This window comes from Cyclopterus lumpus, chromosome 7 (genome assembly GCF_009769545.1).
Source record: "Cyclopterus lumpus isolate fCycLum1 chromosome 7, fCycLum1.pri, whole genome shotgun sequence".
NCBI lineage: Eukaryota > Metazoa > Chordata > Actinopteri > Perciformes > Cyclopteridae > Cyclopterus > Cyclopterus lumpus.
The window spans coordinates 10,384,872-10,404,537 of NC_046972.1; the positions used below are offsets into that span (position 1 = coordinate 10,384,872).

General features: G+C 39.7%; 1 protein-coding gene across 1 annotated transcript; it reads left to right on the forward strand.

Moving 5' to 3' along the window:
• Window positions 1-252: 252 nt before the first annotated feature.
• edn3b (endothelin 3b) lies at window positions 253-6,241 on the forward strand. Its single transcript, XM_034537429.1, has 4 exons — window positions 253-363; window positions 469-682; window positions 4,671-4,829; window positions 5,019-6,241. The coding sequence occupies exons 1-4, from the start codon at window positions 327-329 to the stop codon at window positions 5,071-5,073; spliced, it is 465 nt and encodes a 154-aa protein (XP_034393320.1). The 5' UTR covers window positions 253-326; the 3' UTR covers window positions 5,074-6,241.
• Window positions 6,242-19,666: the final 13,425 nt, after the last annotated feature.

Sequence of the window (19,666 nt, forward strand, 5' to 3'; positions counted from 1 at the left end):
TGCTCCGCAGATCACACTTTGCTGCGTGACGTTTTTAGGAAACCGCAGTTTGCTCTCACTCTGCAATGTGCACGCTACGGGAGTGATTTATGACACGACGCTATATGAATATGAAAGGAACTGCGTCCAGCATCCTCTGATCCTTTATTTGACATCTGGACCGTGTGGGATTAGCTGCACATGGACATCTATCTACACAGAAGTAAATGGACTTTCACTCGGAGGAGGGGAGGGGGGGGGGGGGGGGATTAATTTGACAAGTGCGCTGCATCCTCTTCGGGCTATGATTAATTTTGGGAATATCTGACATCATCCTCGCGAGAAACATGCTCTTCAAAATGCTTGCATTAATTCTCTTACAAGGTAGGTTTTATGTCGGCAAGGTGCACACAACTTTATCCCCCCAACCGCACTATTTATTTACTTGATTATAACTTAGTTTATTTCTAACGTGTTTCTTTAAACAAGGGGTTTTGACGTCCGACAACTCGGTGACATCCGAGCTCAACCCCGCCGGTCTCCCTCATGCCAGCACGGCGTTTGGCTCCGGGAGGTCCGGTTCACAGCTGTCTGACTCACCGGAGCCGAAGTCCAGACCGAAGCGCTGTACCTGCTATTCCTACAAGGATAAAGAGTGCGTGTACTACTGCCACTTGGATATCATCTGGATCAACACTCCCGAGTAAGACATATGCTTTATAACATATATTATATTACTTATTTCACCAATCCACCTGGACGTGCAAGTAGGCCTATAGGGCGGCGGCTGCGTTTCTACACTGGACATATTATTATGGTCCTTCTGCCAAAAAGACACACAAAAAGCTTAATTTATTGCATTCTGGGGAATTTATCTGCACCAATTTCTTTATTTATCCACTGTTTGGATTTCTGTTCTGGAAACACGTTTGTTTAATTTGGTAGTGCATATTTTCACATTTAAAACATAACATTTCAGAAAGCATTTAATACACATAATATGTGCCTTAAGGGGAAATAATAACTGGAGTAGTTTCATGGTGGTATTTATTAGTTCCATTTTGTCCCCAGGTCTTTCCTTAATTAATTAAATGAAGTAACAATATTTCAAGACAATTAATGCGCCGGCTCCATAGTCTGTTGCATTACCTTATTCAGACCACCTGACAGACACACATATCCCTGTTTGGGACTCAGATCTCCGAGTGAGACAATGGTTAGACTAGCTTTTTTGTGTGCTGTTCTTCATTGGATGTGGAAAACTGAAACTAACTGAAAAAAACAACAACTTCTAATCAGGCATAAATCGCACTATTGTGTGGCTTATTGTCTACGCAATTGTAACTTCACCATTTATTATGAAGTCCAGCTTGTAGCTCACAGCCACTTCCTCAAGCTTTTCACTGGGAAGCCTATTTGAGTAGAGAGACAGTCCCGAACAGAGCAAAGGTGTCATTCATAAGCATGGGGGACACACAGACAGTGAAATGGAGATACCAGTTAGAGGAAAGACACCCCACGTCTGTCCAAACTTTTTACCATTCAAAATAAATGGAGCACACTGATCAGTTCTCGCCTCCTCCATGTCTGGCAACAAGTCTCTGGGAGGGCACATTGGAATATCTACTATGACTTCACTCCAAAGATAATTCTTACAAGTTTGCTTTAATACTTATATAAAAGATGGGGCGACTGTGGGTCAGTGGTTAGCAGGTCCGTCTTTCAATCAGGGGGTTGGTGGTTCAATCCCGCCCTAGTCGATGTGTCCTTGAGCAAGACACTTAACCCTGAGTTGTTCCCTGTGGCTGTGTCTACAGTGTATGAATGTAACATGATTGTAAGTTGCTTTGGATAAAAGCGTCAGCTAAATGACATGTAATGTAAAAAGTGTAGCTGTAGCCGTGCATCTGCAGATTGCCTGATGGTGGATGGCTATCTATGGTGGGCATTATGTGCAGAAGCTACCTGTTTACTCCAAGCTGAAGACCAATATCAGTGTAGCCTTGAAACAGCCCATACAAAAATGTGGGCAGTTAATAATGGAGTTTTCAAATGTGCGGCCACAGCACTACAGCTATCGGCCTCCTGGGAACTTCTTTTTATGGACATCATGGTTCCAGCTTGCTTCATTAATGCTCAGCTCTGGACAGCACTACTCTCCCGTGGTCCAGTTTCATCCCTACTGGCGCTGATCGGATTTCATCCATATGTTCCTTGGGATGAAAGAAGGAGGACTCGCCCACCCTGAGTGGAAGGTGGAAATCCCAGGCCTGTTCCATTCCTGGTGACTATGAACCGTGAGCCTCGGTGAAAATGACCCTTAATCGGCCACTTGTTTTGGAGATGTCAAATTCAGCCGTGTTTGCTTGCTACACATCTGGCAGAAAGATACTGTAGCAGCCGGGACATCCCCTTTGTGGATTATTTTATCACAAGCATTTTAAATGTGATTATCTCCCCCAAACCATAATGGCTCTCACCTTTCTTCTTCAATGAAAAAATAAGAAAGAAGACACCTCAGCCTTTTTTTAATCATCCTCCAGAACTCTGTAGTTCCCTCCCCAAGGCTATTAGCTCTGTGAAGAATTTAAACATCAAAACTTCAACCGTAAGCCGATAACATGCCCAACAACATACTGTGTTGACCTGTAGGCCACTGACGGGAGCCTGAAGGCGCTTTAATTTTGGGGGCCTCTAAATTGACAGACTCTTTTAGAGACAGCATGAAGACATATGGGCAGAACTTTACAATGAATGGTGCATCATGTGCACACAGACGCATACACACACACACATACACACACACACACTCACTCACTGCAAAGTCAGAAAGCAGAGAGGTGTAGGGGAAAAACACTAAAGTGAACCGGGTGAAGATTACTATGAGTTGACGACAACTACGCTCATCACTTAAAGTGATTAATACATTTGAGATTGAAAAGCCAATACTTTAGCAATATGTCTGTTGAGCATGAACATCCGCAGAAGCAAATCCTATTTTAATCTGCTCTGTCTGTAATCTCTCATCCACCACCGTTATGTTTACACAAGTTAAAACGAAAGCTGTTTGTCTGTGATGTCTCTGTTTAGTCTTGTCCACTTCTCTGCTGGCTGCGACAATGCGGCCCCTCCTCTCTCTGTGAGCGGCATGCAGACAGTGATTTACATCAGAGGGAGGAGGACAGAGACGGGAGGAATGACTGACGTCTATGTTTTTCATTCTTTATCAACTTCACTCAGTAATGTTATTTATCTTATTGATATTTAAGATTTGTTTTTAGACAGGTATGAATTACTTTATAGTAAACATTACTGTTGCTGCTCTAGAACCAATATTAAGTTATGTATACATTCTAATCATGTTCTAAATTGATTTGCTTTTTAAATTGTTTCTAATTATATATTATAACTATACCAAAGTAATAATTTAGTTATAAAAAGGGCCAAGTATCAATAAGAGTAGCTCAGAGTATTATTAAAATCCTAAAAATACCTATCCCTATACCTGAAGGCCACCGGAGGGAGGAACGGGAAAGGGAGGGGTATTTAGTTTGTAATCAACAACCTCACCACTAAATGCTACTAAATATTGCCCCCCGCCCCACCATGTGATGTGATGAGTAACCATGAAAAGATTACATAATGTGCTTACATAACGTGTGTTCAACATGTGGCCTAGCGCACCACAGATTATTTATTATCAATACATTCAAATATTATTTTCAACGCCTTCTCGTTTCAAGGAATTTGTTTTGCAACAACCTCCTAACCACATATTAGAATCCTTGGCAAGACAGTGAGAAAGCATTCTCGTTTCCTCTTTCTTCTTGTGCCAATTCTGGTGTTGGCTGCACACTTTATTACTGCTCAGCAAGTTTGGACAAATTGACATAGTTTAAACACTGACAGAAAAGTAAAAGCGGTAGGTGTGTTTTCCAATATGTCTAATTACATTTTGCTCAGGGCTAAACTGGAATAGAAGATACACTTTCATAAAATCTCAGCATGGAAAGTAAAAGAGTATGTATCACATTTATCCAATAGGGAAGCATCCCAAATGTTCCAGAGGACTCCCTCGTCTCTTGTGACCCTAACCCATACACTACAATTATATTTAAAGTGTTTTCCCTCAACTTGCATCATCTATTTATTAGATACAGGCAGCAGGCAGTCTGATTTAATCTGGCATATCTACGGGGGAAAGCCATTCATTTCAAATGTCTTGAAAATAGACTTGATGGATCAGGGACATACTTTTCTCAGCTATGTTCAAATGTAGCTGAGGTGCTGTGACAGACTCTCCACCCTCTGTGGCCTTTTGTAGTTTGTTGTTCACAAAATCCATCACAGATTGTAAAAAACAGATGAGTTGGAATAGGAGAGATTGGAGAGAAGATAAGCAATGCCACCTGACAATTAACAGCACACAGTCATGGATTTATTTAATGTTTATTTTGATCCATATAACACAAAAAAGGTTCACTGGCAAAAGGTTTAATCAATAAATGAATGCAAAGCGCAAAGTGTTCAGTTAAACATCTACTGCTAATGTTATATAAAAAAAAGAGATGTTCTGCCTAGATTGGGAAGCATGTTTTGTATTGGTTGTTTTTCTTTGTCCCGAAGAATGGGATTTATCTCACATTTAACTTTTTCTTAAAAAAATGCTTCTGTTTGTTTGACCTTCTCAGACACACGGTGCCCTATGGAATGTCAAGCTACAGAGGGCCTCAGCGGATCAGACGTGCTGTCGGTGGACAAGCAAGTGACCGCAAAGAGGCAAAGACTCAGCGCTGCATTTGTGCCGTGCAGGATGCAGACCCTGAGTGCCATCATTTTTGCCTGTTAAGGTCAGTCTGATTCTTTCGGGTGAAAGATGACACTCATCGGATTCTTCTCAGTCTCATTATTTTTAGATCATCACATTATGCTAATTATACATGGAGAGTGAAATGAATTAACCCTGATGAAAAAAGGATGGACTGAATTAGCCATGTATTAGGATATTACAGATTTAATGTGAAATATTCTCTTTAAAGCCCCCTGCAGGCAGTACCGATCAGGAGTCTCCACAGAGTCCCTGGTCCTGGATGACAGTTTGACACCTCTCCATCGTCTGCTCTTCTTCTCTGGGGAATGGACCGTGCCCTCCTCTTCACCCTCTTCCCTCTCCTATTGCAACTCTTGCCAACACATGTACACATTCGTGGAAAACACTTTGGAGTTTGCACTGTAGACATTCATCAGCATCACAACTCTTGGAGCAAGTTTCATCTAGCTGTGCGGTTTCAAGGACTCCTAAGCAAATTCAATACAGATCCCTGGAGGCTATCCCTTTTTGTTCCGTTCCGAAAGCAGCAAGAGGATTACTTGCATCCTGAACTAATAGCCAATGACACGATCTCTCTTTTGTCAAACTCAATCAGACAAATCCTGTGTATTCATGCCTGGTATTGTTGAGAACTACGCTGGTTGTAAGCTTGCACCTATAAGGGACAACGAAAGGCATTTCTATGACAATGTTGGAAAACAAAAAGTGCCACACGAGGCATGTAAAGTAGGAGCAAGGAATGATATTGCGATATCTTGCCATAGGAATATGGAAATAATTGTTTCTATTAGCAAGTATTGCCTGTGCAGTCAAAGAGTTGTGTATCTGATTCTGCTGTGCCGAGCCCTAAAAAAGTATCTGTTACAAGTAAACGTCCTATATTGAAAATGCAATTGCATAAGTAAAAGTATGTAAGTATAATCAGGAAAATATACTTTAAGTATTAAAACGTAAAAGTACTCAATGCAGAAAAATGTCTCAGTGTCCATGCTGTTATATATTAAATAATTGTATTATTATACTCATGCATTAATGTAAAAGCCTACATTTAATGTTGTAGTTGGTTGAGCTATACTTTTTAACTATTTCTTGGACTGCAACTAACTATTATTTTCATTATGGACTAATCTGCTTATTATTTTTTGGATTATCGACTAATTGTTTAAAATGTACTTGTGTATACTGTTGGGTGGTTTAATTTATAACAAAACATTAAATTTGACATATTTCTCTTGATATATTTTGTATGCAAAATTGGGGTTATGATTATATATGATACTACTGTTTAATTAAATATCATCTTCCAGCTACAAAATATATTGCAATGTAATGCCAAAATATACATTACTGGAAAAATGTGTTCAGTAATAGCAATAAATAAACCAACAAATAAATAAATTGAATTTCTATTGACGGCACTTTGCAGCCTCAGGATACCACTGATTGATAATCAATTGTCAATATTCAATCACCTTCCTTTGTTGCTGTGGTTGCACTAGAATTAACCTGAATGCTTGTTCATTCCTAAAGCATTGCCAGCTCACTTAGTCTCTCTGTCCTGCTGCGCTCCTCAGATTTGTTTTCTTTATCAAGCTCTGCAGTCACATCAGTTATTATTGACACAAACAAAGTCCACACACACCTCACTGAAGGTACAATTTACTCAGAAGTTACCGCCAGAGGATCCACCATGGACATCTCATTAGAAATGGGCTGGATCTGAGTGCCATAGAAGGGTGAGGGATGATGAATTGAAACAGACTCAGTGTCAGTTGCTAGTTGCTTTGCATGCTCATATCAGTAGATACTTTATTGAAAGTGTGAAAAGCAACCGAGACTAAAGAATTGCGTGACCAGCAAAAGCACGAAGAACAGGAAAAAGAAGAAGAACAGGACAAACGCACAACCCAGAAAGCAAGCTATGTGTCGGTAAAACAGTCTTTACTTATCAGATCGGGTTCAGTACACAGGTAGACAGTCTGAACAGGCAAACAATTCAGGCAGGGATCAGGATAAAAACATGGTTGAGGAAAAACAGGCAGAGATATTAAAAACCAGGAACATGAACATCAGGAAATGTCTGGAACGCTTGACACAGAGGACTAAAAACAACTGGCACAGAGACAAGGGAACGCAGGGTTTAAATACACTGGGTAGGTGTGGATGAATAGACACAGGTTGATTCAATCGGATCAACCTGATCCGATTGACTTAACAAAGGCAGAAAGTTAAGTCTGAAACGAGAGGTAACTAATTATTTTCTTGTTATCTGGAAAAGAAAAAAAAAGAATTCTTGTGCAGTTATTAAGAAACTTTCATTTTGTTTTCCCAAGACAATTAGAAAAATGATCTTGTTATTACTGATAAATTAACTTGATACAGCAGGATTTGCAAAAGAATTGCAGTGCTAATTAACTGTTTTGTCGTTGATGTTGTTTTCTATACATTCATTATTTTACTGCAAGTGAGAGAATATATTTCACATCACAGAGCTGCATTTCAACCATACAGACACTCTTTCCCTGAGAAGACAGAACGTGAGACCAACCAGACTCTTTGAGGCCCTAATACCACCTATCATCCTGGAATGTCACGCTGAGTCTGGCCTAAATAAGCTTACCCTGGAGCCTCAGTATGAACCTTCTGCAGTGGGCACCAATAATATCGCTCAGACAGGAAGCCCTCATTCCCACAGCTCACCCTGGGAAATGTTTCAGTATTTCCAATAGTCCAGGGCCCCTACCATGGCTTATAGTTTGTTTTTTGTATTCTGGTTCATTAAATGAGAAGGCAGAGAAAGTACCTTCCGACAATAAAAAGACAACCCCTGCTCCGGTCACATAAGCATTTCCAGACGAAATAATATCGTGTTGATATTTGATATAGTGTATATTCTGTTTTTTAGTTGGTGTTTAAATATGTAGCATTTGTCATAGCCCACACCTTGTGATTTAAGATTAGCTGGACCACTGGATTGTGGCCAATATGAATGATTAAAAAATGAAGATTCCTTGTATTGTATCACTCTTCAGGGAGTAGACCAACTGATTGACAATCTTTTTGTATGGCAATCGCAATACTGCAAGGTTGAATCTAGTACATTGAACAAAATATAGCTCTGCTTTTCAACTATCAACACGTTCTGGTGTGGGTACCACTGAAGCTCCACAGAGGACATTGTTCATTGTGGGACTTAAACTAAACTATTACTATGAAACATAAACCATTACTTAAACAGTCACACCTTTCATCCAATCAGCTTCTGTAACTGTAACCTGGTAGTCCCTGAACCCGTGGACAAATTCGACCATTTAAGGACCCCTCGCTACGCACCAAACTTGAATGCAGTCTGGCCAATCAGAAACCAAGAAGCAACGAAATGTTTCAAGCTTAGTAGCTAACATAGTAATTGTTGGGGCCTCATGGACCATCCAGGTCATTTTTGTGCATGACATTTAGAATGTTCCTGCCATCATGGGCTACACACTGACACCTGTATTGTTAGGATGTGAAGATGTTCTAACGACAATGAAATATGTATAGCACACCCCTCCTGCTTAAATATTCAATTTAAGATTGTTCATGTTAATTAAATGTAATGAAATTAAATATCATATTTATATATATTTAGTTGTGATTAATATTATTGCAGAGCTATCACAGCATCGCCTCGTTTGTAATAACTCTAAAGGTGATATAATGCAGCATTTGAAGAACCCCTAGACCTTCTGGAGACTGAAATGCAGGCTCGTTTTGAAGACTACACAAACGACGACGCACAGATGTTATTTTCTCCTCGTGGCTCCCCGGGTACTGCGTCTACCTCAACTCCTTTTCATCTCACCATGAAGGTTAGTGCTCTGGTGCAGATTAGAGGCATGATTGAGGAGAGGTTATTAAGAATCACGCCGTCGCTCACGCAATCACTCAGTTGCTCGCTCGCCTGCATCTGTCCGTCTGTCCGTCTGTCCGTCTGTCCGTCTGTCCGTCTGTCCGTCTGTCCGTTTGTCCGTCCATGTGTGAGGGAGGGAGTGAGTGTTCACCTCTGAGTTGTCCGCGGCTAAACTTGCATTCTCCTGCAGCACACTGACACAGCACACTAAAGGACCTCTCATGGTGTGGAGACTCACTCTTTCTCAAAACACCCTTTATTGTCTGTTTTATTCTCAGATTAACTGCTTGCTGACTCCTCACTTACTACTCTTAACCGGCCATTGGCCTGTAGGTCAAGTGATAGCACAGCTTAGAGCAGATGAAAGCGTATCTGTGAGATGAAAAAGACGCCTGAAACACTTCGGTCTCGACAGGGTGTTGTTGACATTGGGGGTTGTATTCCTTCAATCACACTGTGCAGCAGTAGTCGTTGCAGAGCTGAGTGCACCTTTCGAGTAAAGGCCTGTGATTGGACGTAAATTGACCACACACTGCACCTGGCATTTGCAATTTAGTATCTTTAGTACAGGGTACATGCTCAAGCACAAACTTCATGGTTACATTAAGGATAAGGTTTGTTTCAGAATATTTGAGATTGCTGGCCCAAGGCATGATGCTGTATAGGACTCAGCCACGAAGGTTAATCATACTGTGCAACCGTCTTCAAAAACATTTGAGATGTTAAGCAGCTGACAATCTCAGTAACATGCAAACACTGGTTCATTCAAGTGTGGAATGTGAGGAGTGTTCATGTTTGAGTTGTTGTTCACACTCAGTGACCTCACGCTTATTTTCTCACTCATCTTCTCACCATGAACAATAGGATCCGACATTATCCCAATGTTCTGCAACAGTTTGAACCGTCTTAGGTTATTTCACGTGAAAGATTTATGTTTTTGGTTTTGTTTTCTTACTGGTGGGGTCTGATGGTTTGGTGATATCATATGCTTCCAGACAGGATCAGGATATAGCTCAATTTGAATATGAAGCTGATGGCAGGAGGAGGGTAGTCCCTGTCACTGTCAAATACTGATCAAATCACAACCAATCAGTGCTGACAAAGCAGATTAGCTGTGTTTCTTTTGTGTTAAACCATGAATATATATGGATGTTGAATGTTGGTTTCCATATAAGTTAATGAGGAAAATATAATGTCTGGTATGTGGAAGACTTGAGTTTGTTAAAGTGTGGAATTTAACATGACAGACGAGAAAACATGCTTATTAGCTGCAGTAAATAGGTTTGTACTTGTAAAAAGAAGACTGTTCTGCATGATGATTACATTCTTATTTATCTGAATAGGCTTGTCTGTCAACGTCTTTATTGATGCCCACAGGGAATTGAGAAGTGTATCAGTGCATGTTGTAGCATCACACCTGATGATTTGAAGATTCATAAAAGAATTTAATACCACACATTACTGATTTGTTGGCTATCGAGATTGATTCATGTTTGCCCTTAACAGCTCAATTTCTACAACACATGTCTTTTGTTTTATTCCACTTCACTTTAGCACTTTATGACTACTCCAACAGCTCAGAAAATAGATCATCTTAAACACAAAAGCATGTATCACAGACAGGCAGATACGATAAAAGTCCAACTTTAGTCAGTTAAAAAAGGCAGGCAAGGGACAAAACCAGGTAGACAGTCACATCAGGCAAATAAATCCAATGAAGAACGAGGCAGAGGATCATCAAACCGTGGGCCGGGCAGTAGGTTAGGCAGGCAGATTATAACTGTTTATACCTGGCATTACCATGTGTCTTGGATGATGAGTTCACAAGTGGACAGCTCTGTAGAGGCATAAAGGCATTGAGGTCACATCTGATCGGATCGCTCAGACCCCACTTGGAGGTGGTCTGGACCACATGTGACCACATTCGTTTTTCAAATGTGTCCTGGGTCATATTGTTACTCAACTGGCATCCTCTGCGTAAGTGGAAGTATATACTCTTATGCATGGCACCGGCTTCATATAACAGTGATACAACAAGCGACAAGAAGAACGACAAGAATAAGAACAACACGCACAAGGGGATTCTCATAGATGGAGAGCACACACATGGTGTCTGATTTTCATTTGTGCCGAAGAGTCAGCACAACAGAAAACCGATATATATATATATATATATATATATATATATATATATATATATATATATATATATATATATATATCGCAACTGGGTGATTTCCTAAAGAAATGAGTTCTGGTCAATCATAGCAACAATGCCAACGTAAAATAAAAAACAAGTGGTCGGAGGCATTCAAACAAACTTGAGAGTAAAAAACTCAAACAATTGACCATTTATTTACAACAAAAGCATTCTAACGGTCAAATAAACCACAATAATTTCCAAGTACTGTGTTTTTAGTTACGAAAAATAGTGTTTTAACTATAAAATAGAAATTGAAATACTGTAAAGTTACTGTATAAGTATTGCAACTGTTAAATAATTCCTGGTATACTTTATGTCATGCTGATAATTTACAGTTTACTGGCATTCTGCTTTCTTCTTGACACATTTATTAATCAATAACTGCATAACATTACTTTTGGTGACAAACAACAAATATTTCTGGTGTTTAATCAGGGAGTATATTAATATTACGCAATAGCAACCATAAAACAATAGGTATTCATATTTCAATTGGCACGTCTAATCAAGCTCTGGTTCCAACCTAATAACAAAAGAGACAACTCTGGGTGAGAAACATTGAGAGAAAGGGAATGCCTGGACTTTGTTTAGTCTTCTCTTCATACTGAAGAGAAGACTAAACTGCTTGAGTCCCTGTCCAAAATGATCTGATGTTCTAACATGAGGAATGGTTCCCTCAATTCTGAAGACTCATCCACTTTCTCCCTCCAGTGCCCCCAAAACTCATCTTCCATGAGCTGCTGACAATGGTGGGAGCAGTGCTGCAACGGGCCCTAGTGCACGCTAGTTATTACATATAAAGCACACTCACCCACCCACCCACATACACACACACACACACACACACACACACACACACACACACATACACCACCAATTATCATCAAACATGAACATACATAGTACCCAGCAATCCTTACTGCATATCCGTATATGCCATAAATACAAATATAATTTGTATAGCTTTTTTATAGTGTTTTTATAGTTTTTCTAGAATATATATATATATCCATTTGTTTCTGAATATTTTACTCACAAACAAAGAACTCCATGAGTGAGGTTTTGCCATTTTAGGGGATTATACAGCAAATGGCAACAGTTTTAATTTGATGTGAGATTTCCTTTTAACACAGCGTTTAGAGGCGTAAGATCCATGTCCCATCCAATAAGATATGGGAGGGCCTGCTCTCTCTAGGGGCCCCTCCAACACATGGGCCTCAGTGCATCTGCACTGAATGCAATGTCTGTCTGTATGCCTATGGGTGGGACCCTTGAGATGGTGACATCCATCTTCTTAAATAAACAAATATTGGAATTTCAAAATGGAAAAAGCAAAAAACAGTCCCTCTTGGGATTAATCCTGCTGTTAATGCAAGTACCAACAAATGAGCAGGCCATCTGTAGAACATCACAAGGTTATGCCTCACAGGTAAACCAGGTTGTCACTCTTAGCTATAGATCAAACAGTGTATATTTTCTTTGCATTGTGCACACTGCCAGCCAATCCAACGTTGCTCTTGATGAATCTGTTGATAGAAAAGAAAAGCTTTAATGAACTACTTTGATTCCATTAGGCAGGCAAACAAATACACAACTGTTTACATAATTTAAGTACAAACTCAATATAATGCTAGCTCAAAAGATGAACAGTATCTTCAAATTTGGCAAATTCTTGTTACCTTTCTGTTGGCTGAAACAAAGCAGTGATCCATATCAAGCAGAGGGAGGATGACAGGAGTGATATGACTCATATGTCTGTTCTTCATTTTTTCTAGACTTCATTCAGAAATATGTTATATTTTAATGACATTTTACATTTGGTTCCAGTGAGATATTATTTAGTTGATATAGTGACTTTGCTATTTTAAACATTACTTTTGCTGCTCTGGAAACTATATTTAGTTATATAAAAAATATAAATATATTCTCATCTTTTATATATATATTAATCCAATGTGTTTTTTTAAAACTATTATTTAGTAAGAGTACCGTATTGATAAAGAACTGAACCGATAAGGAGTACCACTAACAGGAGTAGTAAAATCCTAATGCACCCTTCTCAGTTGCTCTTCCTGGGTAATCTTCCACTCTTCCCTGTTAAAGTTTTTCTTATCTGAATTAGGGGTCTTAGGACAGAGGGTGTGATAAACTGCACGGAGTGTAAAGCCCCTTGAGGCAAATGTGTCACTTTTTAAATTGAGCAATATAAATAAATGCGTCATTACCTGAGCCCCAGGCTTGACACCTTTGAAATGTGGAATTCACACTTCTTGGCTCCATTGTCCTCCGGCAAAAACCCACTTCACATGAAGCTTCACAGTACACACCAATTCATTTCAAATGGTAGAATCTAAGGTCTTAGCCTTATCCTAGATGAGTGTTAGTTGTAGGAACTGTTATATTGATTACAAGACTTGGAACCAATCGTATTATAAGGGACACAACTTTTGTCAGTTATTTGAATTCCTTTAGTTGATAAACAATATAAGACAAACACCTACATAATTATACACTACATATATTAGTGCACTATTAGTGTGTTCTCTCAAATAGTGCATGTTGGGAAGTCAAGAAAGTATATTTATAATAAATTCATTGGTCTATATAAACTCTAGCACATGCATGTCAAAAGACTTCAAGTCAGATGAACTCATGTTTATAAGTTGGCTGAAAATGAAAATGATATATTAAAGTTCATTGAACCTAAAATGATTTAAACTAATATATTTAAATGAATTTAATGAGAGAAGATTCCACTGAATTCCAGTACGATGATTTACAAATGTTCTAATTCTTTCAAAAAGTCTGACATGTCATTTTGTTGGAGGTTATAGGTTATGTATTGTTCTTTGCCTTGCGGCAACAAATAAGCGGTGTCAAATGCAAACATAAATCATCTGGTGGCTGAGACATGATGTCACCCTTCGTCCCACTCGTATCTTTCATATATATTTCATCTCTGTGTCCGCCTCAAGGAAGTGTAACCAAACAGTGTTACAGTGTAAATAATGTAAGCAAGAGATTCATGGCATTGCTCTGTCTCAGTGAGCAGAAATACTGCATACGTGATGATATCGCAACGTGACCCATATGTCTGGTGATGGTACAGTAAATGTTCTGAAATCTCTTGACCTGTTGAACCAATGTAAGGCTACATGGCACATTGGACGTGTCCTCATGGCTGTGATGGTAGTGTCTGACCGCCACCATGTGGAGAAAACCCTTTACAGCGACTAGACGTTGGCTTCTTATGTTAACAAGAAAATGGAATATGTATATCCTAATTGATTTATAACAGTGTGTGGTTATATATTCATTGTAGTCAATAGTAACCTCATTCATTACAGGGACAGTTTGAGATGTATATAGCATTAGTTTAGTTTAAGTTTAAAACATCTTCCCCACATGGAAAGGAAGTAATTTGGCTGCTGATTTTTGCATCCTGTGAGCAGGAAGGAGACTCACTGAAGCGTGACTGGAATGGATTTTCCTGTATGCATATTTGCATTTGAACAGAGTACTTGAGCGTGTAAACCACAGAAGGCGTTCAGCACGGAAAGATTCTAGTCAACAATGCAACCCTTAACCTTGATCCAACAGGCTGCTCACTATGCAGTTAAAAGTATGACTGTTTTTTACTTAATGTACATGCTTCTGAATGGAAAATAGGTAATGGGGTTAAAGCTGGATGTGTGATAATTCTGAAACTTTCTATGCAGTTTTCTAGCTTTTTGTGCACAAAGGAACCGGTTAGAAGACATTTATCAATAAAAGAATAATACTGATCTAACATATTATAGACTAAAGTACATTCCTTGAACATTATGTCTTCTCAGTTATGATCAAAGCAAGACGAAAGTTTGATTTGACATCTTCAATATCATGTCAATATCAATACTTTCCATTAATGTTACGGATAGCCACGAGCATTGATTTGCAATTAATGATGCGTAATGCACATAAAATGTGGACTTTTAGAAACCGACAGGAGCATAAATGGCATCCGAGGGCGCTCTAACACAGATAGGCAGCAGCAGTCGATTCTACTTTGCTAAAAGCTCTGGAGCAGGAACTCAGCAGGTGTTCTCCCCCCTTCATTTTAAAGAGATGGGGTAGGCCTACTTACATTAGAATATATACTATTAGACATTAAATTGACATGCGAAGAATGCTCCTACTGATGCAGAAAAGTGATTCGAGGGATCATATGTATACTCATATATATATATATATATATATATATATATATATATATATATATATACGTATATTTATATTCAAGTTCTAAAATTCTGCTTGAAATTCATCGCAATACCTCATTGAACTGACAGTGAAACACGGCTATACCTCTCTATGTGCATCAGAGCATCTTTGTTCTTCTTTTTCTTGCACATTGTGCTTCACGGTGGGAAAAGATGACCCGAATACCAGTAAGGAAGTGGCAAGAGGCGCTGCGTGGCATCAGCGGAGCGGTCCTCGCATCTCACGCACGACGTTAGGAGTTCCCTCGCTTCACGGTGAAAACGCCCCTCTATCTATTCTCCTGCTCGCCCTTCCCGACCGTAAGCATCCCTGCCGGCTGGAGCCCGTCTGCTATCCCAGCCTTTGCAAAGGTGCACCTCCCGTGGCAGAGGAAAAGGCGCTCCGGGGCGGTGGCGGCGTCCGTCTCACAGTTTTCCTGCGATCTCAATGTCCAGATTGTGGACTGAAGCTTGACAGCCGGACCTGACAGGACAGGTAACATAACGCCTTCTATGCGCTCGTCTCATACTTGTGACAGCGGAACAGGTGGATGCTGCATTTTGCCGGTTGTTAGGAAATGACATTGCGGGCATCTCCGTGCCGGTGACAAGATTTGACACAAAACCGTGCTCCGCATGCTCTGCAAAGACAGCGCTTTGTGGCTCGGACGGATGGGGAGTGCAGCCACAGAGCTTTAATCTGAGCAATATGGTCGACGGGCTGGTTTTAAAGGCTACATAGAATCAGGGCATCCCTTTTTTTTGTCCATGCATATCAAGGCCCAGTAGAAAGAGTCAGCAGGTGCACCTTTCTTATCACAGAGCGCCCGCTCAGCCCTGGTTCTTTCCACATCGAGCCCACATACGTATTATTAAGCGCTATTCTTGGACATGCCAGTGTGTGTAAGGATCGTGATTTCTCTATGTGGAGCTATAGGCTAACAGCTGATGCTCAAGATAATGAGCTAATTGAAGACGGAGTGGAGTGTGTTGTCGCGGGTGTGGCACAGGGGGCAGACGTGGGCGCACCGAAGGTCTGCTGAGCGTTTGCATTGCAGTGTGAGAAAGTGTGCTATTGATCTGGAATAGCTCTGAAACTAGAATCAGAGGAGTGCATTTAGAAAAGAAAATTCCCATTTATCTGAATTATTGAAAGAAAGGGGGACAAACTAACCTATCTAGCATATGAGATGGCTTTTCCACTGGTATAATACATGTTATCATAAGGTGCAGGTAAATGCTGTCTGTTAATGAAAAAAAAATCACATTCACATTTCTGCAATGGGTTTGATATATCCTCAACATTAAAATATGTAACTCAAAACTTCCAGTCACTTTGGGTTCATTTCAGGACGTATAATTATTTTCTCTAAGTGCCACATGCCTTCTGTCCAACATATTGAGTTATATATATTTTGAGTTAAATATTTCATACTCGATCTTGCAGTTATAGCAGATACAGTAGTCTGCTCCCACATTTTGGGGATGGAAACAAATAATTCACCCACTACAGTAACAACCAAAAGAGTTAATAACCACACCACTCAGCAAGTTTTATTTCATCACCTCCAGACAAGTCTGACTGTAAAAGCTGCAATTATAAGTAATGCATCCTTCTGTGCACCCTCATCCTACTCACACAGACTGTCAGTACTCATGTTTCTGGCTCCTTTGCAGCCACGCCACAGGCTACAGTAACTCCAAGACTCTGAATATGTGGAGGCAGAGTCAGGGAGGGGGCAAATTAGATCTAAAATGCATCCATCTGTCCATCCGTGCCCTCCATGCATCTTTCAGTCTCATTTTCCTTTATTTCATTTTCCTTTATTTCACCTGCTCCACTTCCAGCCTCCCTGGTGTGTGTTACAATGGTGCAACCATAAGCAGTGTGTGCTCCTCCGTTACGCCTGTTTGCTCGCTCACATCAAAGAGCAAAGCCTCTGTCTGCCGATGCATGTTGTCTTAAACACCTTGAGGAATAATATTTTAATGCCTGTTTTCTAGCCTGCGGTCAAGGTGGTTCAAGGAGTCTCAGATAATACAACAATGGAATTACATCATACATTTCCAAAAGAGCAATTTGCTCTTAACCATGACAGGTATGATGTAACAGACAGACAAGCAAACTCTTCAGTTAAAACAAGAAGGGACGAGCAAGGTTGTATGGTGGATACACACAGTGTTTGACTCCATTACATTCCAGGTCAATGTGTTACCTCTGTACACCGATGCATGTGCCATAAGGGTAAAGGTCAGGTCACATGTTGTACTGCTGCAGGATGCACTTTTGTGTGCGTTTCTGTGCACGTTTCTGTGCACGTAAATTCACCGCGCTTGCTTGTTTAAGGGAGCACACTTTGCTACAATTCTCCCTGGAGTCCTATTTCAAGTCATCCCGTGATCGATTTGTAATAGCTCATTGAAGCGGGGCCTGTGGTCTGTTCACAGCCAGATTGGAATTCTCCACAAGATAAACTTACGCCGCTTAGAAGTTAGAGCAGCTTTAAAAGGCGTATTAAAGATAATAGCATTGAATACGCTGTCACTTGCATTATCATTACAAATGATGGGTTGTGGGATGCAATGCCTAAATCGACTAGACATCCCATATTCTGGTGATTTAACATCATATTTACGTTATGACTGCAACGCGGTTGGACAAAGGTATATTCTATTGACCTCATGAAATCCTAAACCACAAATCAATTGCAATCATAAATTGAGACGGTTTTAAAACAAGAAATAGTGTGATTGCTGATATAACATATGAATACCTTAATTTTGGCTTCAACTGCAAAAAGAAACTGAACAGTTTGAATGCTTAGTTTGAATGAAATAAATGAATGTGATTAGATGAGATTTGAACTCTTGTAACAATACAATCTTAAATATGTCAATACTTACCAATTACTTGGTTCTGTGTTCAGCACTCAAGGTTGATGTTGTAACACTTTGGATCCTCCTGCTTGATTTTCATAATACCAGCAACGACTCTTATTAAAGGAATACTTCAACCCCAAAATGACCATGTGTATCAATTTATAATCCTGTTACCTTGATTTTTTTTTTTTTAACTTTTCCCGCATGCCTACAAATTCAAGGTCACAGAAGGTAATTGATATGCAAATGATTATTAGTTGAGTGAAGTATTTCTTTAATTTATGAACAGATGTGATGGCTGGATTTGTCTTAATTTACACGCCTCAGATTTGAATACTTATGGCATAATATCACTTTACATATCCTGAATAGCATCGTTAAGACCATACAATCTCTTTCATAAAAGAGAATCCACCCCACCATTTTTACTTTGACAGCTATGTGGTACATCACATATTGCATATTGATTTGAACAGCCCAATCCTCTACAAAACTAACATGCTTCAATAATAATCGTACATAAAATACTCTACTGTGACACACATAACATCTGCAGCTCTGTTTTCACCGACCCTTTGTGTTCATGGCAAACCCTTTTAGAGCAGACGTCCTACCTGATATTATATACGGTTGGTCATCCCCTTCCACTCACCCGTCTCCACCAGGTCACTTCACTACGCCCACCTCTATGCGAACTGTCACATTCTTCGGTACAGCGACACCATGTGATTGTTCTCCTCTTCTTTAATCTTACGCATGTGATATGTCAACGAGCAAAATCATTCCTACATGCGGTTGTCTTATTCTTTATCAATTATTTTGATATGCGTGGCAGATGATGTTAGGCGAGGGTTCCCATGGTAACTGCATTTTAAACAGGCACGCCTGATGTCTCTTTGTTAACCATTGTTAGTGGTGACACTCCTCTCTCTGGGGAAATTTATTTAAAAAAAAAAAATGTTTTAACTGTGCTGCAGGCACAATGTGGTGCCTGTCATTTTCCTGTCATTGTAGTGAAGACAGAAGCTATGTTTAGTTTTTCTTCTATTTGACGCAAAGTAGAGGAATCTTCAGTGTGTACACTGTGAGCATGCAGAAGATGCTTTTACTGTCGCAATTGGAGAAAGTGGTTGCACTCAATTTAATTGAGCTTGACTCTTGTGATAAAGTATAATAATCTGGGAGTTGTCGGGCTACATGTTCATGAATGAATTCAGCTTGATAGATTTATTTTTCTCATTAACAATCCTAATTAATGCAATGTATTGTATTGTGTTCCTCATAATGTACATTTGGGTACATTTCTTCTTCTTCCGGCCACCTGAAAACATGATGATTACTTGGCTGCTAAATAAACAATATCAGCTGCACCTATATGATGTAACACAATAAAGGAAATAACACTGAAAGTGAAGTAACTCAGATTCTGTTGTGCAAACGAGGTGCTGATTCAACTCTATGGTTCAGTGTTAAGGTTGAAAAGTTGTATTATATTGCACTACTTTACACACTGCACACACTATACACGCTACAGTCTGCCTTGCTTTGTCATATTGTATATGTGAGGCCTGGACATTGTTTGTCACTAAGGGTATCAACATGTCAACACTTCTCAGAATCAGTGTCATCCACAGTTGTGT

Excerpts from the sequence above, each read along its gene's own strand:
- edn3b (XM_034537429.1), top strand. The coding sequence starts at position 327 with ATGCTCTTCAAAATGCTTGCATTAATTCTCTTACAAG. Across the intron at positions 364-468 it reads TGCATTAATTCTCTTACAAG|GGGTTTTGACGTCCGACAAC; the intron begins GTAGGTTTTATG and ends TCTTTAAACAAG. Across the intron at positions 4,830-5,018 it reads CATCATTTTTGCCTGTTAAG|CCCCCTGCAGGCAGTACCGA; the intron begins GTCAGTCTGATT and ends TTCTCTTTAAAG.